Source organism: Anser anser, assembly GCF_964211835.1.
Source record: "Anser anser genome assembly, chromosome: 6".
In the NCBI taxonomy this organism is placed as follows: domain Eukaryota; kingdom Metazoa; phylum Chordata; class Aves; order Anseriformes; family Anatidae; genus Anser; species Anser anser.
The window spans coordinates 37,292,647-37,317,353 of record NC_139726.1 but is presented as its reverse complement, the minus strand read 5'-3'; the positions used below and the strand labels follow the sequence as shown (position 1 = coordinate 37,317,353).

Here is a 24,707-nt window from a genome sequence, read left to right as displayed (position 1 = left end):
CACAGGAAAAACACAGTGCTCCATGTGGACTCACGAGCTCCTGGGGATCTGCGTTAGGGGACCACATTTAACGAGCAGCATAAGAACCGTACTGCTGCTCAAACTCCTGACAGCCTTGAGTCTGTGATTATTTTGCTTCATTTGCTGAAACCATTGGCGCTAACCTCTGCTCTGAAGACACATGACACTAAAGAATTTTGTGTGTGATGTTCACATCCAATCCAGATTGTTTTAGCTTTCTGTTTGGATAGAGCTTAGGAGGTGCTAATCACCTTTCCATCTCCCAAACACAGTTTGTGCCAGCATGTGGCATTAACAGGCGCCTTATATTGGATTGTGCACAGTTGGGGAGCGTTATGCCTCAGCATCAAAGAACATTTCAGGCAGTAAGCTATTAAGGCAACCATCATTTAAATTAAAAAAGATGCTTTGGGGTTAAGTGTGGGTAATAGACACCATTCTCAAAACAAGGGCTGAAACTTTCTGGTACCGCTCTGCAACTGAGACACAGTCCATGTGTTCGCACAATGAGCTGCTCCTCCTGATTGCATTTCCCTCGCATAACATCGGTGTCGGCTGTAGCTGGGGTGTGCTGATGCGGAGAGGGTCATAAGACTGAACGGGGCAGGCACTGAGCGATGCCTGGTGGTCCAAACTTCTGATCCCTCAGCATTGCTCTCACCATCTTTTGCAAGTAGGCTTGTGTGCAGAATTTCTGCCCTCTGGTTGCTTGGAAAGTACTTCTTAATTTTTTTTTCCTTGTGGTCCCATATCTGTTTAGAGCTAGACTCAGGAAGTACCAAGATAAATGAAAGGGTTTTGCTTGACTGTTAAGTAGGCTTTTCTAAATCTCCTATGCTGTGCAGTTTGCATTAGTTTTAGATTAAGTTTATTTTTTAGATTATCCACACTGGTTCAACAATCCTTTCTAAAACCCAAACGGTGTAATAAATAATAGTTGAGGAAATTGGGAACTAGACTCCACATGGAAGAATCTTCTTTTCAAGACACACCAGATGTTCAGAATGGCAGCCTGAATCAGGGCACAGATCCGTAAAAGTAGAAGCATGATAAGTGCAACTCTGAGTTTCCTTTTTATCAAATTTCTGTTCAGAAACTCTTGTTATCCCTCACCACAACCAGAACAATTCTGTAGGGAAAGCTGTGAGTTCATTAGATAGCCCATATTTGCAGAAGAACCACCTTGTCTTCGACACTTCAAGGTGAGCTTTTCTTTAATGGTTTCTAGCGCTCTAATAAAAAGAAATGGGCACTGGATTCTCCAAAGTTCATAAGGAGATAATAGTACGTAAATCAAGGAGTGACTATATTAGTCATGAAAGCTGATGAGAGAAATCCCAGCTAACTGAAATAACGAGTGGAATCAGAATGTCATCTGACTTTCTACCAATGATACCACCAGTCCCTACCTCCTTGTATACGAGGAGTTTTGGAAAAAAAATAGAAATTATGATCTTATGGAAGCTTTTTTACATGACTCCCAGAGCTTACGGTATACCCATTGATAGGCTGCAGTTCAGAGCTGCAATTTACACTGGTGTAGTTTAAGTTCAACAGTTCTCTCTTAAACCTTAGAGCAGAGTTCTGTGCAAGGTTTGGTGGTTGGTTTTTTTTTAGTAGGCTGAAAGTAGAGAAGTGTCTACATATGAAACAGGCTGGAAACCTGACTTACCTGGCTAAACTAACCCAGCCGTTTTCCTGAAATTCCCTTTGCAGTCTGTGGTGGGAGTGGAGGGGATGGGGGGGAGCAACAGGAAAGAGACATCCATGTGAGCAAGACCCGAAATTAGGAACTATTGTGCCTCTGGAGGACACAAATTCTCTTTGCAGTGGCCACAGAAGGAAACCAGGTCACTAAGGGGATTCCTGACACTGGGCAGTTTCAGGATGTGCCTTGTGTCTTCACCCTTGTTTTGCTTGTGGCTGTGAATGACAATAATTATTTTACTATGTTATTCTACTACCTTATATAATACTATAATATTATATGCACTCCCACTTTTGTTGAGGGCAGGAGGGGAATATTTCAAGCCTGCATTTCTCCCTTTTATTATGGTGGGAAGCAGCAGCTTTACACCTTCTCTTCTGTAGCTGCCTTTATCAGGCCAGATTGAGAGGAACAGGTATCATTAGTCTAATAATGAGTGTGTGAGCTTTTAGCAATTGCATTTTCTCCCTACTTTGCTCCCAGAAAGTGCCAGGTACCTATAGGGAAATAGATTATGAAAGTAAGTTACGTTTTCTCACTAGCCTAATGAGTACAGATACATACAGAGAAAGAGTTCCCTTGGCTAATTATTTAGTCAGCAATCACTCCAGTTGTCCCTGCCATGAAACCAAGAAACAGAAGGAGTATAATAAATATAGACTGGGGTCACTGACCAGGAAAATATATCCCAGTGGGGTGGCGTGGGCCTCAGGACATGCTATGTGGAAAAACAGCATTTAGAGCATCAAAAGAAACAAATTTAATTAAAGAATTGAATAAATTGTCAAGCAGAACTTCTAGTTCATACACTACATGGCCAGCTGTCTGAATAAAGTTATGTTGTACAAATCCTCTCCCTTCCTTTAGACACAATTATATAGCTGGAAGAATTTGATTGCTTTTGCTGTTATCTATCTTTGCTCAATTCACAAAATTTGGGCTTGGGATATAAATCACTGCCCAGATTTAGAATGAGATCTCCTCTCCCTCTCCTCTCAAAAATGGCAATTAAATATTATCTACTTCACTCACACAGTACTAAAAATTAATTTCAAACCTCCATAGCATTGCTAACTGTGAGCTTCCCTCGTGGACCCCCTCACTTTAGGGGCGTTAGTTCATATGCTTGAGAAAACCAACTCTGAAGAGACACAGCTCCTCTGTTTAGTTAAGAAAATGTAACTTACTGCATTACTGTGCTGGGGCTGCCAGCACCTCTCTCACAGAGAAACAGGGGTACTGCAAAAGTATTCTCTCAGCTATAACAAGTCTGCTTGAGCAGCCCTTAAATCTCACTTAAAGAAATACAGGGAAATTTCAAGCATGCTTTACTGAAAGGAGATTGCATTTTTTGCCTTGAATAATTAAAAATAACTAAGCTAAGAGCTTTGATATTTTTGAGTAGGTCTGGATAGAAGATGCCCTTTTTCATGCAGTCTCTATCCTCTCACCTTCCCAAAATACAGTTTGAGTGTTTTTTTAACTAACTGTCAGGCAGCAAAGGCAGCTGTTAGGCGGTAGCCAAGAAGTTGTCTCAGTCCTATAAAAGCCATAGGCCTCATATCTTGAGAGCCATCTACTGGCACCTTATCTGTTATCCACATATTATACATCCACAAAACCCTTCTCAGTTACAGAGCTGACATGCAGCAGATTTTACGTCTTCCTGCTGTGATATAACTAAGAATTATTGGAAGCAGTCTAACCTTGTAAATCATCTGTGTGGGGTCTGGGAGGCCTTCCACCACCAGACACCTCCACGTCCTGTCCACAGCCTCGCAGTGAGAGCATGGCTTACGCAGGGTACGGGACCGCAGCGAACTTTTCCACTCGCTCGCTGCCATTATCTGCTTTGCATCCGTTTTCTGCCCTTTAGGTGAGGCAAAAGGAGCCTGTTAGAGCAAAAACCCAGCCTACAAATTGAGGTTATTGTGAATCTGTTTTGAATGGTTGCACAGCAGTACGTCAGAGTAAGTCTCTTGTGTGATCAGGTCCTCATAGAGGAACTTAAACCCAAGAGCTTGGCATCCCACACCACCACACCCTGCTGGCAGACGGGGATCGTGCCCGCAGCCACGTAAAATGACTGTCTAGCATGAATAGGACTGTGCTGTAACTGCTGTGTATTTCTCCTGCGCAGCGATTAATAGGAATAGTAGCAACCTTGCTCCAAACTTGTAGCACGTTTTATGAAATAAAGAAAAAAGCAGGGGACCGTGGGATAGCATGATGCATGGTGTGCCTCCGAACCTCACGGGAGAGGTGCTGGGAGTGGAGCAGGATCAGCAAAGGAACGGATCTTCAGCAGAGAGGGATGAGTAAATCCGTGGCTGTCACAAGCACAAAGGTGCCAAAGGCACTTTAATTTCCATGTGTTGGGCAATCAGTACCCAGGATACTTTCTGTTTATGCACATCGCAGACCTATAAAAAATCACTCTGTGCTGGTATTTAGGGCCATACGCTGCCTTTTATCCCTCTTTCTTTAAATGGAAGCTATTAAACTTTCAATTTAAGGCAGCAAGGGTCTCTTTATTATTACAGAGCTTTACTTGATGTACTTTACAAGTCATTTTTTAAAAAAAAAGTTACTATTTATATGTATCATTTAGCATCAGTGGTTTAGGTAGTGAAGCACCTTCATTTGCATTTTTCACTGTTTTGAGTTGGTATGCCTTCAAATCATTTCTAAATAATAGTTACTTTTGCCTGACTGATCATAAAAAATGTTTCTATCACACACAAGCAATGACATTTTGAATAAAAAATTAATTACATGATAAGGAGAGAAATGTTTCCTGGTTTCAACAATGCTTCTCTGTATTGCTGTTTTGTTTTAGTTTAAGGTAGTTAAATATATGCATGATAGCTTCCCATATCAGGTTGGAGATTAGCGTGGCTTGATGAAATATTATACCTGGCTAAATATTGGTGCTATATGTTAATGGGAAAACAATATTGGTTTTCCTTAGAACATCATCGAGTAGGTGGTGGTCTGCTGCTTACAGCGTTGGTATTGACCAAGAATCCCTTGCAGGTCCTTGGACAGAAAATGCTAAATGGTCGTTTTGTCAGAACTATAGCTCTTCCAGGCCTTTTTCTTCTCAGATATGGAATCTGGCTTTATGAAACCTAAACGGTGGATTTTGAAGCACGTGTATATACATATAAAAATTTCCTATGGATTTCTGATCCTGGTGAGAATCCTTCTTAGGCAAATCCTTCAAGAGTCTTTCCATGGCTAAAACTAGAGATTTTTCTCTTATACTTAATTCTCATAAATGCCAAATTCCCAAGACCAATCAGGAATACTCCTGTGACCCTTCATCCTCTGACCTGATAGAGGCCAGGTGAAGGTTGCCCATAAGCTTTCCACAGCTTTTCACTGCAAAGGAACGAGCTACCATGCTGGCTTGGTCACTTTGGCACGATACCATATTGTTGTAAATGAACTGAAGTCCACGTTTATCCATCTCTTGATGCTTGCCTGGGGCATACAAGTGTCCTTTTTCCCAAAAGCCTCGTGTGTGACAGATAATGTCCTTGTGAGCACGCCCATAGCATGTGCTCAGTTATAGAGGCAGGGACACTCATGCGGGCAGTGCACACAATGGTCAGACATTGTTTGTTGGCACTTCTCCTGTGTAGGGACATTGATGCTAGATCTCCGTCCATATGTGAAAGGAAAGCACGGACAGGCTGTTATCTGTGAGAATGATTTAGCAATACATCGGGAGACATGGAGCAGGGCTTACAGATACGGTCTGACACAAGGCACTGAATACGAAATGATTGTTTACTGCTTCATAATGCATGAAATAGGAGTATCAAATGACGTTAGCAGGTGCCTGATTTAAGAAAGTATCTTCTCACACAGTACAAGAAGCTCATGGCCACAGGTCCTCCTGGCTGCCATATGGTTGCGTGGTTCATGGGAAATTCATGGGAAGACAATCCATCAGGAGCTGTTAACCACACAAATACTAACTATTTCTTGTCCTTGAGAAGTCCCAGCCTCCAGCTGCCTGTGAGATTATGGGGAAACCACGCCTGTGGTCTTGCTCTGATCTACTCTTAGCAACATGTCAGAGGACCCATATGAGGTGTTTCAGCACAGCGTGTAGTGTCTTCTGTGGGCCTTCAGCAATGACAGCTATCTCACAGTAAAGAGCACTTCTCCCTTGCTGTACCTGATCTGTTAAACTACTGAGCGGTCCTATCTGCCCATCCTCTAGCATCTATTGAAAGGAAGCAGAAATAGCTCATGCGTCTTCCATGGCTGGGCTCTCTTGCCTCTACAGATAGATACAGTTCAGGTGTTTCTGCTGACAGTATTGCCAAGAGTGGATAAGACAGACTACCTGGGATTTGCTCAGTTAAACTACTAAATTGCCTTGGTGGTCTGCAGGAATTATGCCTGGGTAAGAAAAGGATACAATACAGTTGATTGAAGTGAGCTGAACTAAACTTCTGCAAGATTCATCTTCACAGAAGGTGAGGCTACAAGTTGACTGAGAAATGCCATTTGAAAATGTTGTACATCTCCAGGTTGGTTTTCTTCTTCATTTAAACAGTTTGATTACCCACTAGGGGAATAAATAAATAAATAAATAAATAAATAAACCTCTACACTTCCAGTGAGATAAGATAACTGGAAAGACCAATTGTCTGTCTTGACTCTCTGAAGAGCTGTCAAGTCACTTAATCCATTGTTGTGCGGTCTGTCTGGGGAGAAGGAGGTGATGCCTGCTGCTGGTAACAAGATGCCTAGTGCTACAAAGGTGCTTGTAGGAGTGCTAGAAAGGTGCATGTAGGAACAAGTCTCTTCATAAATCAAAAACTAAGAGATTTAAGTTGGCTAACCCTGGTAGTCAACCAGAGTTATGAATTTCTTCTTCTCCCTTGAAGATGTTTTGTTGCTCTTCAGGAATAAACACTGCTGAATAACCATGACTTTATATAAATAATACACTCCCTCCTACAAGCTGCATGAAATGTTAAAACTCCAGAATGGACTATAAACAGATGCATAAATCTTTAGCATCCATGCATTTCAATCCATCTATTTAAAACTGAAGGTAAAAGGATCACAGCATATATTCACATTTTCCATGCCCTTTGTGCAATTTTTTCTGACATCAATTTCATGTGTGGAGCAGCACGAAACAGTGTTCCAGTATATATTGCAATACTTTGTTCTGTTTCTTGGTATGTGCCAGAACATTCAGTTAAAAGTAAAGCATAACACAAGACAGCTTTTTTGGCATAACAGGTCACCAAAGCAGTGGAATGTTTCAGTCAAAAATCAAAGTGTGAGACGCATTGCTGAAAGGCAAACCATCTTTCAAGGAAAGCTGAGACCTTTCTTCATCTTTATACATGAGGATTCTTGCTCTGAAGCGGTTAATTACAATGAAAAATACAGCACACTTTTCTCAAAGCTGGCCATGAATTGTTCTTGGATTACACACTAGTTCAAGTGAAGAGTAAGAGCCATGTTTTTCTCAACAGTAGGGAGAAAAAGAGTCTTGACTGTATGTAGATGAATGTAATCTACTTGTTGTTTATAGACCCAAAGGATCGCTCAGAGCTTTAAAAGTTCATGTGATATCTAGGAATGGTACACTTTGCATTGAGATATGTGATTTAGCTGGAAGCTGTATAAAATCTGTAAAATAACATGTAGGCAAAGACTACTGCCTGTGCGTTTGAGTGAGCCCACATGCACTTTTCCTGCACACATGAAAAATAGATGAACATAAAATCTGCTAGAGACTCACAGACTTCTGACAGAAACATGTGTAGGCTAAGTCTGCCAACTTTTGGTCAAACCAAGCCTGAAAATACACAGGCCTTAAGAGAGTGTTGTTCTTCCATGAAGGGGAAGAGTTCCAGCTTCATACACAGCAAGTTCATCCAGGTTGTGTCTCCTTTACTGGTCTTCTGCTGGAGCAGGTGGCATCTGTCATGTACCTTTCCTTCAGGGTTGGTTCCTCTAACTGGGAACTGCACTCCCAAGCTATTTCTGGTGGGATTTTTGCATATTAGAATCAAACCCGCTCATTTGATGCGAGGAACTGCCACTGAAAACAGGTGACCCCCTTTGTACTCTTCTTGTTAGTGTTGGCTAGGACCTTATTTGCTCAATTCTCTTTCTTGTAGACTTAATAGATTTTTTTCACCATTTCTAGGAACTAACACTAGTGGTGGTATCTTGCAATAGTTCACTCACGCAGTGTAGCTCTTATACTCTCAAGAATTGTGCAGGGTTTTGTTGTCGTTGTTTTTTGTTTGTTTGTTTTTTTTTCAAAATTCTGTACATACGTGTTTCATGAACATAAGGTAATACGGTATAGGTAGTGAAGAGGCTAACTCAAGTGTCCCTTAGTAGGATTTGTTCTTAGCAGCTGTGGAACCTAGGTCCCGTACTCTTGGTGCTGACCTGAGGAAAATGTTGTTGATGAACGTTAGCTGTATTGTAAAAAGAAGCCTTTTTTTATCAGCATTCTTGACCAAGGTCATTATCCTAGGGCCTTTAGAGACCTCAGACACAGGCCATACAGTGTTTTTAAGACAAGGATCCATGAACTCAGCTTTATAGTCTTGGGTAGACAGAGCAGAAAAAGAACAGGTCTCATGTACCCGTAGCTTATATTGCCAAGGAGGTTTTGCTACACTCTTCTGTACCAGTTGGCTTCTCCCAAGTTCTGGGAAACTTGTGGGAGACTGCAGGCTTCCAAGAGCAGCACAGCCAAGATGTAGTGCAAGTGTGAATAACTGAGGTTGCGTAATTCGTCAGCAGTACATCGTCTCCCAGCCAAGCGCAGCAACAGAAGGCATTACTCACAGACGTGGCGACGTGGGACGGGGACCAGGTGCAGCCTGGTCGCAGGCCTCAGCCATTGACCAGTCGTAGCTGGAGGGGTGCGGTACAAGCCAGGGCAGACCCTGCCCTCACCCACAGATCCTTAGAGCACGTGAAACATCTCAGCCTGCTTATTTTCTGGGAGCTGATGTCCTCCAAACACATGTAGATGATCACGTGCATTGGATAAAACTACATCCTTATCAGCTGCCTATTTTATGTAGTAAAGGCAACTAAAAGCTGCCCAGATAGTGGGCTTCATACACAGGATGTAGTTTTCCCTTATTACATACTCGTTATCTTGCACTGGAGCCAAGCACATAACTAAAAGGAACTGTACCAATGGCTGTTGCTCTTTGGTACCTGGCTTTGACACGGGGTACCATGGACTCAGTATGTCTTTCAGAGGATGCTGGTTGCGATTTGTACATCATGCGAGCGTAAAGCTGCCTGCTTGGCAGTGAGCTCGTTGCGTGGCTTACGAGTAGTAGTTCTGTGTAGCAGTGAGGTGGGGTGGGAGCGCCAGGGAGTACGAGATGGCAGGTGTCAGCTAACCACAGTGCTGAAGTGCAGCCGGGAATAGCGTGTTGGCAAGTGACTGCATGGGCAGCACGGGATCAGTAGGGCAAAAGAATTCCTGATTTGGAGCTAGGAACTGTATGAAAAAATGGTTGTATCTCAGTCTCTACAATTCAGAAGAAATTGCTAGAGAGGGTAACGGAGAAACGAGGCTCGTGGGTCTATCTATCCCTTTTGGAACACTGGCAGATATATTTTTTTCATAAAAATATTTTTATGAGTAAGGCTTACATATCAACAGGGAAAACCTTTTTAACGAAAATACCAGTGTTAGTCACAGCAGAACCCCTTTAACTGTGCCTTAACCAGACTGCCCTTCGGGCGGTTTCAGGTTCGTAGTTCAGGCATGGTGTTGTGACAATTACAGGACCTCTGGTGGAGCTTCCATATTCCAAAGTCAGAAAACAAGCATAAAAATAGAGGGGCTCCTTTGTCTCAGCAGACAGTGCCTGTTGTCTGAGAGGCTGAAAATAAAACAGGGTAAATCTAAGTCAGAACTGTGCGCAGGAGAGTCAGTCACTGCCGTGTTATACGGCACTCTGGGGAGAGGACGGGCCATAGCTGGGCTTCTGCTGCTGTATTTAATGACACTCTATGAATGCCAGATACTCGTGTGTTATCGTCTCGGTTGTGAGTTATAGCGACAGGAGAGACGGATCAGAAAGGGCCTGGCTGTGAGGCTGGTCTAATAGTTTGCTTCCCTGCACCGTCCGGTCAGATGGGCCTGCAAATAAGGAGCCTGCCAGTGCCTGTGCGATCGGTGCCTAGGAAGTGAAGGGGCTGGAGATGGAAGAAGGGAGGAGGTGGAGGAAATGGGAAAAAGAGAATGAGAAGGGAAACCGGGGGCTGTGGTAACTGCGAATGGGAAAATGGAACCGGTGGAGTGGGACGAGGAAACGAGGAGCGGGTGGAGGCAGCAGAAGGCAGGAGCAAGCAGGACATTCTCCTGGCGAGGCAGCGGGGCTGTCGTGCCCGGCCAGCCAGCGCCTTGGGGTTTGGGCACCTCAGCGACCACCCGAGCAGAGTGTCGGTGAGCAACGCCAACTCAATGTGAGAGAGAACAAGCAAGTTAAACGCAAAGAGGAGGAGGTGAGAGGGGAAACAGAAGATGATTGTAAAGGGAATAATGACACGGCAAAAAAAAAAAAAAAAAAAAGTGAATCGAAGTGCTGAAGGAGGACACAATCGCTCTCCCAGGCGGCAGGCGCTCCGCGAGCCCCCAGCAGCTGACGGGCGAGGCTCGGTTCGGCCGCTAGCAGGCAGTAACAACCGGCGCTCGCTGCCCGCCGGGTGCTCCCGGGGCTGGCTGCCAGCCCGCAGCGGGACGAGCGGGGCCCGAGCCCCGAGCCCCGAGCCCCGCGTGGGGTGCGGCGGCTGCCCCCGCCACGCCCGGTGCCGGGGGGCGGGGGGGCGGGGGGAGCCCCCCGGGGGCGCTGCCGCGGGGCTCCGCCGCCCCGCCCTCCGCCCGCCGCCCGGCCAATGGGGGCGCGCCGGCGGCCGCACGTGACGCGGCGGGCCGGGCCGCGCTGCTTCCCCCGCGCAGAGGGATGCGGGCGGCAGAGCGGGGCAGGCGGCGGCGGCGGCGGCTGCGCGGCGGCCCCGACGGCCCCCACGGCCGCCCCGACGGTCGCCCCAGCGGTCGCCCGGCGCCCCGCTCCCCGCCGCCCGGCCCCTATGGCAGCCGCTCCCCGCCCCGCGCCGCCCCGCCGGGCTCCGCCGCGCGCCCCGGCGTCGGTCGCCGCTCGCTGAGCGACTTGTCGCCGCCGTCGCCGTCGTCGCCGCTGTCGCTGGCCGGGGGGGCGGGATGCCCGGCGGCCCCGGGGGCCCCGCGCTGCCGCCGCCGCCGGAGAGTTGAGTGTGGAAGTCATGGTGCCCGGGGAGCCCCCCGCGCCCCGGCAGTGCGGCGGCTGGGCGCTGTGCGACTGCTGCTGCTGGCTGCTGCTGCCCGCCCTGCTGCTGCTCCTGCTCGCCCGCCCCGACAAGCTGGCGGCCTTCCCTACCTCCCTCAGCGACTGCCAGACGCCCACCGGCTGGAACTGCTCCGGTACGCGCCGGCACCCGGCCCGCACCCCGGCTCGGGAGGCGGCTCGGGCGGGCGGCACGGCCGGCCCGGGGGGGAGCCCCCTTCCCATCCCTTCCCATCCCTTCCCATCCCTTCCCATCCCTTCCCATCCCTTCCCATCCCTTCCCTTCCCATCCCTTCCCATCCCTTCCCTTCCCATCCCTTCCCATCCCTTCCCATCCCTTCCCATCCCTTCCCTTCCCTTCCCATCCCTTCCCATCCCTTCCCATCCCTTCCCATCCCTTCCCATCCCTTCCCATCCCTTCCCATCCCTTCCCATCCCTTCCCATCCCTTCCCATCCCTTCCCATCCCTTCCCATCCCTTCCCATCCCTTCCCATCCCTTCCCATCCCTTCCCATCCCTTCCCATCCCTTCCCATCCCTTCCCATCCCTTCCCATCCCCACGAAGCAGCTCTGACCCCCGCGTTGAGTTTGTACGCGGGGGTCTGCAGGAGCGGGGTGCGCATTGCCCCCGGGGCGTCCACTGCGCTCTCCTGGCTGGGAGCATGGAGCGATGCGGCTCAAGGAGAGGGGGAAGAAAACTAAAAATGATGGGTTTAAATGTTAATGGGCTCGGAACGTGATCTAGCTGCTCTGCTTAATCCTCTGCCGCGCGCCGTTGGCATGGGAAGTCGGCTAGCGAGATCTGAAATTCATGCTCGGGATCTGGGTCTCTGGGCAGATCTGTCGGGTTTTGCTGGGGGAATTGAAGGCAGGGAGCTGGCGTCGCTCGGCGGCTTGCAGGCAGCCCGGCGCTCCTCCCGTTAACTTGGGGAGAGCGGACTTCCTTGGGGTCGGGCAGAGCATCGCGGAAGGCACGCAGCCTGCTCGTCTTCGTTACGGGGGGCTTTGTTGCACCACGGGCTGGAGAAATTCCAGTTTGGTCTTCTGGCCAACAGATCTGCGATTGTGTGGGGTTAAGTTGATGACATTCCTGACCCGGAGCAGTGAAATAGCGTAATTACTGGGTGACTTTTGAGGAAATTGAGTCGTGAAATAGAGAGGGGGAAAAAGTGCGTGAGGCTGTGGGGAATAAGGATTAATAGAAGGACTGAGGGAGAGATGAGAGGAAAAAGTGGAAAACTGAGGACAGGGAAGGACAAAAGAAAATCTGGACTGTATCGTTTCATCAACAAGGTTATTGTGCTCTGTGCATTAAAACACAATCATCCTGTATTGTTCCTCTTGCCAGACCAAAGCTGACATCTTTTTTTCCTTTTACATTCGAGGTTACGATGACAGAGAAAACGATCTCTTTCTCTGCGACACCAATACCTGTAAATTTGATGGGGAGTGTTTAAGGATTGGAGACAGTGTGACTTGTGTCTGTCAGTTCAAGGTAAGAAGATTGATATTTCCTTCTGTAATTCATTAATGAGAATACAAAGCAAGGATCCCTCTTTATAACCCGTCACTTGGCAATTTATTTCTCTACGTGCAGAGAAGTTAGAGGGAAAACCTGGCAGCATGTATAAAAGCTGGCAGGAGAACCAACTGGTGTCAAGAAGACATAAGTTTCTCTGGGAAAATGCAGATGCTACGGCTTTAAATGTCCCCTCGGGTCTGCAGTTTCAGGTTGTGCATTTCTGATTTTGTTTCTCTGCCCTTTTAACAAGGATTTAGAGTCCTTTCTAAATTCATTTCTGATACAGATCGTGGCTTATTGTATTCAGAGTTCTGATCTAGTTAAAGAAATGGATCTGTAATGTGCTTATGCAATATTTTCAGGAAGGGCTGCATAGTGACAATGCTTCTGACTGTTTATCTGCCCAGCTGATCAGATTAAAGAGAAATCCCTCTGTTCCAAAATCATGAACTTCCTTTAGGTTTTATACAGCCGTAGCGGGTTATTGCTGAGCAGTGGGGTTTTTCCTTCTCCTCCTGTGCCGTCTCTCTCCCTCTTGCAGCTACATCTAAACCTCAGGCATCCTCAAAGTCAGACAATTTCATTATGAAGGATTCCATTTAATATGTTCTAGCCAACTTGCAAAACAGCTGTGCTTTCCATAATGACCTGAATAAAAACTGAGCAAACTAAAGGAGTTTTAAGCATGTACCAGCACGTGTTGCATATACGTTTATGCCTCTGTGGTTTCTCGCATTTTAATGCAGATCTGTGAAGTTGTGGAACTTGCAATGCTGATGTGAATGTTTACAGTAGAGCAGGCCAAATAGTGCACAGTTCAAGATTGTGCACGTCTGTAATGATTAATTTATTATTGAGCTTTGATTGGCTATTCGCTTTGAAGCGTGATAAGTATCGTTTATATTTCTAGAGCCAAATTTCACTTTGGGTAAAAATTCCAAACGAAGGAACATTAAACAAATGTTCCTTCCTTTAAAACAAAGAAGGAACTTTTCTGCAAGAAGAACAAGACAGTTTGCTGAAGTGGCTGCGTTTCCTTGCGTGGGGAGAGAATTCATACTGACCGTGTATTTCTGGTGTTCCATTTTTAGCTTGCGTGCGATCAAAAATCCATGTTAGGATGCTGTTTTGAGCAGAGCAGCAAGGAGCGTTTGCCTTGGCTCAGCATGTGCAGTGATTTAAGGGTTGCTCTGTTTTCTCTTTCGAAGAAAAGGCTGTGATGCAATGCAGCAGCGGTGCCTTGCTCCACTGCTGGGGCAGACGTTGCCCCATTGGTGCTGGGACCTTTGGGGACCCCCAGAGGTGCTCGGGTCCCATCATCGGTGCCCCATTTGGCATTAAGCAGTGGACTCGTAGTCTGCAGGGAGTGCAGCCAGGCGTTGGGGGTGGTGGGAGATGTGATTTCGCGAGGCAGGATACGAGTCCCTGGTGGCTTGGGGCTGACTGCAGCCCCCTGTGGTGACACGGGGCTGGCTGCAACCTTGGAGGGAAAAGCACCCGCCCAGGGGGCTGCCTCGCTTTAACATCAGCTGACAAAGTGACAAGCCAGAGCCACACGCTGCCGGAGTAGAAAATCAGTTTCTAATGCGGTGTCTGAGGCTGGCCAAGTAAGGCAGAGCCAGCCAGGTAATTTATGTCACGAGAAAGGGGGTCCTCCTTCAGAATTCAGGTGTCCCGTTTCAGTGACAGCTCTCTGGGGTGATAGTGAGCAAATCAATAGCAGGCTCCTCATCATTCTAATTACTTTTTATGTTTTCTCCTGAATTTGCCAGGGGCTTTCGCTGCAGCTTGAGAGAATAGACAAGGACTGAAAGCTAATTTTGCCTCCGTGTTGTTTGAAAGGCCTGGGCTGGCCAACCCCAGGGTCTTGAGGTCCTGGGGGAGGCAGAACTGGGGCTGCTGCAGCCTTGGTTTGTGTGGGGTTGTGTGTGTTTTTTTTCCCATGAACCAGGATTGCAGATGTACATCATGTCTATCCATGTGGGGTTAAAAAATTAATAATTGTTGTTGAGGGGGTAAACCCCATCAGGCTGCTCTGGAAGATCTGAGTTGTACTCTTCTCGCTGAAGAGCAAGCGGGCACGCGCTGAGACAGGGCTGTGCGTTCCTTGGCTCTCCTGTCTTTCTCTTTCACAAAATGACGGGCCATTCACGGACTCCTCGTGACAAGAGCCACGCGTTGTGTCAGAGGACATTGTATCCCGCTTAGCCCCACCTGAAGCCCCGGGGGCTGGCTCCAGCGGTGGGGCTGAGCGAGGTGGCAGCCACCACCCTTGCTCACCGCACAGCAAGCTCAGCGGGGCCACCAGGAGGTGCAGAGCCACAGCTGGGGACACCGCTCCCTCTACACTCAAGTCCTCCCAAAGCCATCGTCTGGCAGCTTGGGATCACTTCCCTCTCAGATGTTACAAATGAATCCAAAAATATACGAGGGCGTTTCCATCAGCATTGCATCTCTTGACCAAGACTGCGAGTGTTCACTGCTCTGTGTGTGAGGAGCCCTGTTCCCACGCAAGTTGAATCCCTCCTGTGCTTCTGCATTTCTGGAGCTGGAGCCTCGCCTGGCCAGCTTGCAGCTTGGTATTACGTTTCTGGAATATATTGTCGTGCTACTTGGTTCCAAACAAAGCTGGCATTTTGGGAGTGGAGTTTGAGAGCAGGAAGAGGTCAAGCTTCTGACAGTGTTACCTGGAGAAGGAGTTACACAAGTTCATCGTTCTCTTTAGAGAGCAAACCTTCATGGTTTCAGTGCACAGCACCGACCCAGCACTTCCAGAGCTGGTTTGTCTCCGGCTGATTGTGAGTGCTCAAGGCTGCTCATGCTGAGAAAGGCCACCTCCAGCTGATAGTTGGTTGAGTTTGGATACATTTATATACAGGTGTATTTTAAAAACCCAAGTGCATAAGAGAGGACATGACAGTATGGCACCATGCTGCTGGGTTTCTGGGAGTTTTGACGTGGATTTCATTGTGTGCTTGATCAGGCCTTACTTTAGGGCTGGAGAATCGTACTCATGTCTGGGGCTTGGTCTACGGAGTCCTAAACCAGTGGCACAAATGTGTTGCTAGACTGAGGAAACCATGATAGTCAAGGTCTGATATCCTCCAGTGCTAGAAAGAAGGCCACGAGTTACTTGACTTCTAACACCAAGACCTTCTCATCAGCAGTCGTTTTCTCTCCTGGGTGACTTCCACCATGGCTTCATCATGGCTTTCTGAGCCCCCCAGCCCAAACCAAGGCAGGATCCATCTGGAGGCTCTTGCTTCTCACATTCCCTGCAGCTCCTTAGTTTGGCCTTTTCCATCCAAACAGCAGTTGTGCAAAGGTGGTGGTGGGATGAACAGGCAGCAGATGAAGAAATGCCTCTGGGACCAGCACAGCTTGAGAAAGAAAAGGATGCATCACTAGTGCTCATCGTGGAGTACCTCCACCTCTGCCGTCCAAATCCAAGTTCGAGCGTGTCATCAGCTGCACGAGAGATGGGGAAAACCTCTGCGAGGAGAATTAATCCTTTCAGGAGCCCTGGTGTCTCTCAAATGTGTCTTAGCATCTATGAGCTTTGGAAGAAGTTCTAGCCCAGCTAACAGCAGCTCTGTTGCCAATTTGTGTGGCTCAAGATTTCACTCTTGACGTTTTATATTGTTAACATAGGGCTGCTTGGCCTTTCAGATTTGAAGCTGAGTCAGTGTAAAAGATCATCTCTGGCTCTGGGCGAAACCAGCAGTTTCCACCGTGTTTCTTGGGAACGGGGTCCAGCATTGTTTCTACACGTCAGAGGGCTTGTTGAGATGCTTTGGGCCGAGTTCTGCACAGATTGCTCTGACAAGAAGTCCCACGGGTGTCAAGCAGAGAGGATGTGTAAAACAAGCATGATTTGAATCTTCATGCTTTAAAAAATTTGCATGATTGTGTTAATTGTCCTGGTTAAGTATTCCAGATCACCCTCCAGCGTTTGTTGTAGAGCTTTTGGATGAAGTCGGTGTTTTCTGCTTGCAGCGTTGTTCAGCTTTGGAGCATAGTCATGAAAATAATCTCTGCGTGGAGCAGCCCTTCGTCAGGAGAGGAAGAAAAGGATTTTCCCTGTTGTTGCTGCTGGTTTTCTGTCCTGCTCTGAAGGAAGAGGACACTGGAGGTGGGACGCAGCTCTGGAAGATTTAAAAAAATACAGCGTGTGAGGAAAATGTCATTTGATTCGGCCCAATCAAAATGTCACTCTGATCAACTATGAATAATTTCTTGGCAGCCGCTCCGCATGGAGGCCTGCAATTAATGCAGTCTGTGCAATTGTTTGTGTTAGTTGTTTCTGTAGTCATTCACGTTGAAGCCTGTTTGATGCTTACATGCCTGGGATTTCGGTTCTGCGCTTTAGGTTGCGCGTTAGGAACACACCTTTGCCACTTTGTGGCACGAGATAGCTGAAATAGGCAGTGTGATTTCTTTTTAATTTTTACTTGGATTTAAGCAGAGGTGAGCATTTGTAAATAATAATTGCGATCATTCCATTTGTTATAATTAAACAATGAGGCATACCAGGAGTACAGTAATCATGAGATAATCATATCCCCAGTATAATTACCATGTACAGGGTACATCCAAGTATTGCTAAGCCTCGGAGTGTGATTATCTTAAGATAACGGCACCCGGTAGGTTGCCCAATTTTCTATATAAAATGGAATTATTTTTATTAAAACGAACAGGCGAGGGCGAAACCATCCTTCAGCGGTGGGGGGGGGAAGGGGGTGGTTTGGCGAGCTGGGCAGGAGTTTGGGCTGAGGCAGGGGCACGGCTCCATGCCGAGCTGCGGCACCTCTGCCCCTGCCCGCCGGGCGCAGCGGGGAGCGCCCGGCCGTGGCGCAGCAGCAGCATCCCGGCCGCTGCGTGCCTGCCGAGAGAGGGCTGCCGAGCTCAGCACCGATTGTCCCCTCGCCCCGTTCCTCCAGCTCTAATTGCAGCGGGGTGCTGGAGCAGGGGGGTGAGGGCAGGTGGACGCTTCCCTGGGCACCCAGGAGCATCTCTGTTGTGACTAGGGTGTGCGGATGGGGAGGAGGAGGGGAAAGGAGAGCCTGCTCCTTGCAATTTGCCTGTTGCCATCCAGTGGAGAGGCAAGAGGAGCCGCTGCTGCTGCGGAGAGGAGCCGCTTGCCTTGCCCGATGCTCCCTGTCTGGGAGTGCCCCCTCCTCCTCCTCACAGGGGACACCTCAGTGAGTGGTTGCTGAATATTGCCTCGCTCGGGCGATCTCTTCCCTCACCCGCACAAGGCTGTTTGCTGCTCCTCTCCCTTTCTTCTTTACCACATCCCCCCTCCCTCTCTTCAAGCCCCTGTAAATGTGAAGCAGGGAGGCAGTGCCTCCCTCCTTGTTGTTTTCCCGAGGGGTTAGTACTGGAAAGGGCAGGGGGGGCACACAAATCGGGGCTGCCCCATCCATCCATCCATCCATCCATCCATCCCACCTGCATGGCTAACGCTGCCGCTCCTGGCCTTTCTCCCCAGTGCAACAATGACTACGTGCCCGTCTGCGGCTCCAACGGCGACACCTACCAGAACGAGTGCTACCTGAAGCAGGCTGCCTGCAAGCAGCAGAGCGAAATCCTCCTCGTGTCCGAAGGATCATGCGCGACCGGTACGTACCGTGTGCTCCAGGCTGCGTGCCCCTGGATAAAACTGCCTGCGGAGGGCAGGAGCTGTTTGAATCCCTCCTTTGAGTTTGTCGTGGGTTAATTCTTGGCAGTCCTGAGTGTGAGAAGATGCTGCTGACATCCTTTCCTTTTAAACAGCTAGCCTCACATAGGTTGATAGGGTACAGCATAGAAGTTTTTTCATGCCTTTTTTGAAGTGTGTATCCTGTGCTGCTGGTCACGCAGCCCAGCCTGCAGTTAGGGGCCATGATGACAGGTCACTGACAGCAGATTAAGCAAGCAGATGTTTGATAAATGGGCATCTGGATTACAGCAACCTACTCTGTAATCTGGAGAGGGTAGGCCTGGAGCATCACTGCCTGTAATGCAGTTCCTTAGTATTTTTTCTTGTGTGTGTAGGGCCTGCTTCCCAGCTGGTAGTTCAGCAGACCTCCACTGACTGTAATGAGCCAAGCCAGTTTATACCAGCCCAAAAAACCCTTAATGAACAGCTCTGCGCAATAAATTGTTTTTCTGGATTTGTTGGAAGAACTCATTGAAGAACATGTGTGAAAACTGACTGGTATTTGAGACGCCCTCACTTAACTCTGAGCATCATGAGCTGTTCGTGTCTCTACTTTTGTGAAGCAGCTAGAAGAGCGAATGAGCCACATCAGTCAGGAAAACCGAGTTGCGTAGGCACAGGGGTTCTTGATGTTTTTCCTTTGTGCTCAGTGTCTGTTGGAGCTGGACAGTGAACTTAACTTGAAAAGAATAGGAGGAGTAAGGCTTTGTTCTTGAGAGAGCACTTTAAACTTAAAGCAGATTTTTTTTTCTCAGGTGAGGATAGAGGTGTCAATAAAAAAGTGCATCAGGCAGACTTTGTGCAGTGCTGTGATTTTTTGTGTTTCATACATACAAGAGGAAAAAAAATCCAGGAAAAGAAATTTCTCTGAAGCTGATACCTGACAATTTTCAAGAAAAAAACACATGCAGATTTTTTTTTGTCTATAAATTGATATTAAGTAGAGCTCAGGCTGACAAAGCCTGTTGTGGCATAGGATTTCTTTGACTCGGTAAATTCTCTCAGCACAGCAACTGGTCTTTTTTTGTTCAGACTTCATGATTAAGGGGTTGATTTGAGTGCATTATTTCATCTTTTCCCAACCTTGCTTGCTACTGACAGTGGAACAGGGCAGAGTGATGCACAGGCCCCCAGCAGAGACCTGGGCTGGCAGAGGTCTGGGCATCAAAGGGTAGGGCAGGAGGAGAAACGTGGGATTCTTCTCTAAAGAGCCAGTCGTTTTCTGTTCTATTTTCCACCCCTCTTTTGTCTCTCTTCCATGGAGTCTTGCTGTGCAATTCTATCATTCTGTGCCTTTTTTGCGACAGGTTTATTTAAATAAAGGTTTTCAATTTTTTAACTTTGAGTAATGATGGCATGTGCAAGCCAGTTCAGATCCACCAGATCCTACTGTCAGTAAATTAGATCTAACAGTTCATAGGGTAATTGAATCCCCAAGCAGCCTTTCCAAACTCTATTACTCTTGATGCCGATAAATGGATAAACCCGCTGCTAAGGGAGGTAAGGGGTGACAGCCTCCCTCCCTTCCCTCCGGGAGAAATTCCTCGTATGGATTTTCTAGCCCTACTCATGCGTGCATTCCTGTACTTTGTCTTGGTTAGAAAGTATCATAATGAAGTTCAGGGCTTGGAGATTTTGCGATGTTGCACTTTCAGAATTTGTGAATCTGGTCATTCCATCCAGCAAAACGTTGAGCAGAAGAAAACAAAAACGCTTGGTTTTGAACCTCGGCCACAACCTTAAGAAAAATGGCATTTTGATCATTTATCTACGGACTTTGAATAAGGATTTAAATGGTTTATTCAAACTAGTGATCTGATGAGATGTCACTGTTCTGTGCAGACAATGCCATGAATTTCCAATTGGTCTGGCCTCAAACAGATGGGTTTAAAAGCCCTGTTTGATGCTGAGGGTTTAGTAGTGGCCACGTGAAACGACTTTGCACAACTGTTGGGAACAAAGCTCCTGGAGCTGCTTTATCAGTCTCAGTACAACAAAATGAGGCAGCGGCTTCTGAGAACATCACAGCACTCCAGGGCTTACGTTATTTTAGTCTTATATAGAGACTTTAAAGTAAGAGAGTTCAGACATGAGAAAGACGGCTTGAGTGAACTACGTTCAGATTACATCTCTACAATTTACCCAGGGATGACATCAAACATGAGATACGCTGTAATACATTTGACTGAACAATCTTGCCTTACATGCTTACAGGACATACGGTAGCACATGAATATAAATTTCATTCTGTTCTTTTCTCAGATGCTGGCTCAGGATCTGGGGATGGAGGTAAGAGCCATCTTTTAATAACACTGCTTATGTGTACACACGTTGTCTTTTGCAATTTCAGCTTCTAAGGGGATATGCTTTGCAGTTTTGTTGTTACACTACATATTGTCTTTTGCTGGACTTTTTTTCTGAAAAAGTGACATTTTGCATTTTTGTCAAGCTGGAACCTAGTTAATGACATGCCGTTTTCTAGGGAAATTCAGAAAGCTGTGTTCCTTCTAATAGGACTTGGAATTATTCATATGTTGTGCTAGGAGCTCTATCTCCATCTACTGTTACTGTTGCACTCGTTTGTTTTATGCTTAGAGTAATATTTCCTTTTGTTTTTAAAACATGAGCCAAACCTTTGGCTTCTTCTCACTGGAGGATTCAAGCCAAATATTTTGTGGTACTGGAGAGCATTTTTTTAAAGATATGAAAAATGTCACAAGAGAAGAATTATGTGTTTCTTCTAAGAACAGCAGCAGCAAAAACAAACAGGGAAATAGTCCAAACCCTTTGCTGCATACGGGGGATGCTGTAAAACAGTAGCAAACTTGCATTTAAGTTGAGGGTTGGCTTTGTGGTTTTATTTATTTTATTTTTTTTTATCGTTTTGTTCATTTAACACTGATTCTGGGATGTGCGACCGGTTCTTGGAAGTGTAAGTAGTGGTTCAGGGTAGTGCCTCACCTCAGGGCAGGGAACGTGGCTTCTGGGAGATGCTTGTATTGTGGGGCTGGTGGGTCAGGCTTCCCAGGAGGCTAGGAGACCAGGGCTAGTTTGGGTGGCTGCAGAGGGTTGCCCTGAAGAGTTACCTTCATTTCTGCCCAGGCACTGCAGGAGACCCATGGCAGGTGAGGGGCAAGGTCAGCATTGGGCTGGGATGCTGCCAGGCTCCTCCAACCATGGTGGCCATGGGGAGCTGAGCCAGGATTCGGCATCAGGCAGCCAGCAGGTCTGGGCTCTTGTGTAGTTTTGTGGCTGGTTCTGGCTGTCAGTCCTGTCTGGATTCAGGTTTTTCAAATACATTTCTGCGATCTGGTAAAGTATCACCCAGTCTTCCTGTAGTTTTGGTAACCAGCATGCTGGAGAGCGCAGCGTTTTGGTGAAGTATTATTTTTACCTGTGAAGTAATCAACAGCCTGAGCATGGGGCATTTGCAAGGGGCCTAATTGTCAGAGACTGGACTTGGTTTGTTTTCTGGAAATCAGAACATTTTAAGATGCTTCAGACTTGGCTCCCAGAAATCACAACTGAAAATATTACACCTCATTAAAAAATTTTGTCTAGCTATTCCTATTTTGCTCTCACGCCCTTTAAATATTTTTTCTGAACTGGACTAGATCAAAGAGATTCCTGATTCAGATCTCAGATTAACAGAAATCTACAATTTAAGATGGGATTTTCACACACTCAGTCAATAATCAATTTTCAAATGATGGATTTTGTGTGACTTTTTCATGTACATACTAAGGAAAATGAATAAGATTTCCAGTCTGTTTTATAACTGGGGGAGATGGGGAAACACACATGCCCACTTCCTAAAGGAATGAATTCCATACTCAGAAGGCATAGGGTTTTAAAAGCATGATTTCCAAACAATTTCGTTTTAAAAGCTGAGGTTGACAGAAGATGAGCAGAACAGGACCATGGGGACTGACTAGGCAGATAATAAGGAAGCAAATTTGTGAAGTAGACAGAGTCAAGTTGGTGTGTGCTTAAAGGTCTACAAAGCTGCCTTGTATTATACAAGATTTAGTAGGCAGCCACTGCTGTTCTTAAAGTGCAAAAGTATATTTATGTGCCCTAAGAAGCTAAATCCAGCCAAGTAAATATTGTCACTACATCACTCTTTACTACACATGGTCTTGTTGTAAAAGCTGTAATAAATTTTGGATGTCATCACAATAAGTCTTGTAAAATCCACTCCAACAGTCATGAGTGGGAAGTTGTTCTAGGAGAAGTCTGAGGTCTTCTGAAAATTTTCAGAAAAACAAGAGACAAAGAAGATTGCCTTTCGTAAGCTTCTCCAAGCAGCCCTGGTTAACAAGCTGCCAACCAGTGCCTGGGGCCCTGGAGGCCTGCTGGGGGCTCGGGCAGGCTGGGCAAAGCCTCCTGGAACCGGTGGCTTAGGAGACTCTTGTTGAAAAGACTTTTCAAACAAAATCCAGCCAGATAACGTCAGTGGGGCTGGGAAGTCATAGGGATCTCTTCTTTGCTGTGTGATCTAGTACAAAAGCATCTGTACTTGGCGAAAAAGGATCTGGGTCACGGAGAGTATTTGTGTAGGGCTCGCTCTCCTTGGGTAAAGGGTGGGTGGATTTCTATTTGAGGGCACCCATAAAGGGTGATCCTTCAGTGTGATCAGTGTGAGTACCTGGGGACTGTCCTTAGCGGCAGGAACATCTGCCTTCCTGCACTCGGAGGTGGACAAGGATGTTGCTTCTTACTGGAGCCCCTCCATATTATTCCCATAGATTTCTGCACCGTTTCTGTGTATCATTCCACAAGATGAGCATACTAGCTTTCCAACAGACTTGTATCTTGTGGTTGGATTTATGTGGTCTGATAAGGTACGCACCTAATGGGGAATTAACTCAAATTGCCAACTGGTAGAGGACACAATGTTTTCCAGTTCTTGGAACATGACAACCTTATTGCTTTGTGGTGGTTTACCTCATGACTGGTAACAGTTCAGCTCTCAGTCCTGTTTTTTCCTCAATGGAGTTTTTGTCAAGTGAAATCATAATTGGATGATGGTTCAGGAATCCCTGGAAAGGGGTTGGTGCAATGGACAGATGTCCACAACAGCACCGTGTGGTCACACAAGCCTCATTTTTCTCAGGAAGCTGGGTAGAGCAGAAAGAGTACAGCCAGAGGTCATGTTTTGCCAGCCACGTTTCCCTTCTGCTCATTCCCATATGGGTTTGCAGAAAGCTCTTCTAGCTTTAGTATTTAGGTCTTAGAGTTTTCTGATTTACTTTCAGGGTTGCTGGGAGCAGGGGCTCCCAACTTCTTATCATTTTAATAATCCTGGGGGCTTTCCAGAGGTGATGTATTACTGCTTTAGGCAGCAATCACATATTCAATAAAGCAATACAAAAGTCCCCTTATTTGTAAAGTGATGGGAGAAATTTAATGTCACTGGGTTACTGAGCCATTGGCACACAGTCACGTTTGGGGATATCCAGTAAATGGGTAGGAATAGTAGGTGGTCAAGTTTCTTACCACAGAAGACATTTTTTCCCCAGTAAACGAAGACTAAAAATGCAGAATCAAGAGTTGTTTCTGTGTTTTGATTGCAGAAACTGAGTACAGTGTGGAATTATTTAAAAGCCAGTATCACAGAGAGATACTAATCAGCGGCAGAAAGAATGAATGTGAAAGAGTTTATACAGAGTAATTTAAAGAGATTCCATTCATTTTCATCTATGCCGTTCTCTAGACTACTGGGCGGGTTTTTTTTAGAACCCAGTGATTCATGTTTTGGTCTTGAGTGAGTTCATAATGAATTCGTGCTCGTTTCCTAGCTGCCTTCAAACAGTGACATACTCAAGATGCAGTATTTTATTATAGTACTTAACAGACTAAGAACATCTTTGGTTGGTTTCTTTTCTGCATTGAAGGCTTTTTCCCCCCCTCTGTGTATTATCCATGTTCTTAGCTCCGTTGATTGGCTTGCATTCATAGCCTGATCGATTTACTGTGGGTGCCGATCACGCCAGGTGTCTGTGATCCCCCGGCGCTGCAATACACAAGCACCTACATCGAATTAGTTTCAGAGCCTCATTCAATTTCCATTAAAGTCCCACTGACTCTAATGGGAATCGTACAGGGCCCCTGGGTATGCAGATCTTATCAGAGTTTGGTTTTTATGTTAATTCTTCATGATCTAGACTAAAGCTGAATGAATAAACAAGTCATAATTCATCAGTATCATCGTCACCATTATTTTAGAGTAGCATCTAGGGGCACTAATTATAAGATTAGGGCTCCAGCATGGTACACCCTGATACCGTGAGGCACTTCTTTGCAGTGAGGGAGAGGATGAAATCTGTGAAGCAGAGCCTGAACGTCCAAGTTAGGCAAAGGCTGAAAGCCGCATCATGCTCCAGTGGCTGACCTGGCGATAAT

The 24,707-nt window shown here is 46.7% G+C and overlaps 1 protein-coding gene across 1 annotated transcript in view; it reads left to right on the top strand.

Moving 5' to 3' along the window:
• The first annotated feature begins 10,823 nt into the window (after positions 1 to 10,823).
• TMEFF2 (transmembrane protein with EGF like and two follistatin like domains 2) overlaps positions 10,824 to 24,707 on the top strand; it is a 120,803-nt gene continuing 106,919 nt past the window's right edge. The window contains exons 1-4 of the mRNA XM_083842925.1: positions 10,824 to 11,216; positions 12,465 to 12,574; positions 18,093 to 18,222; positions 20,565 to 20,591. Coding sequence (XP_083699051.1) covers positions 11,039 to 11,216; positions 12,465 to 12,574; positions 18,093 to 18,222; positions 20,565 to 20,591 — 445 coding nt within the window. The 5' untranslated portion in view covers positions 10,824 to 11,038. The remainder of the gene's footprint in view (positions 11,217 to 12,464; positions 12,575 to 18,092; positions 18,223 to 20,564; positions 20,592 to 24,707) is intronic.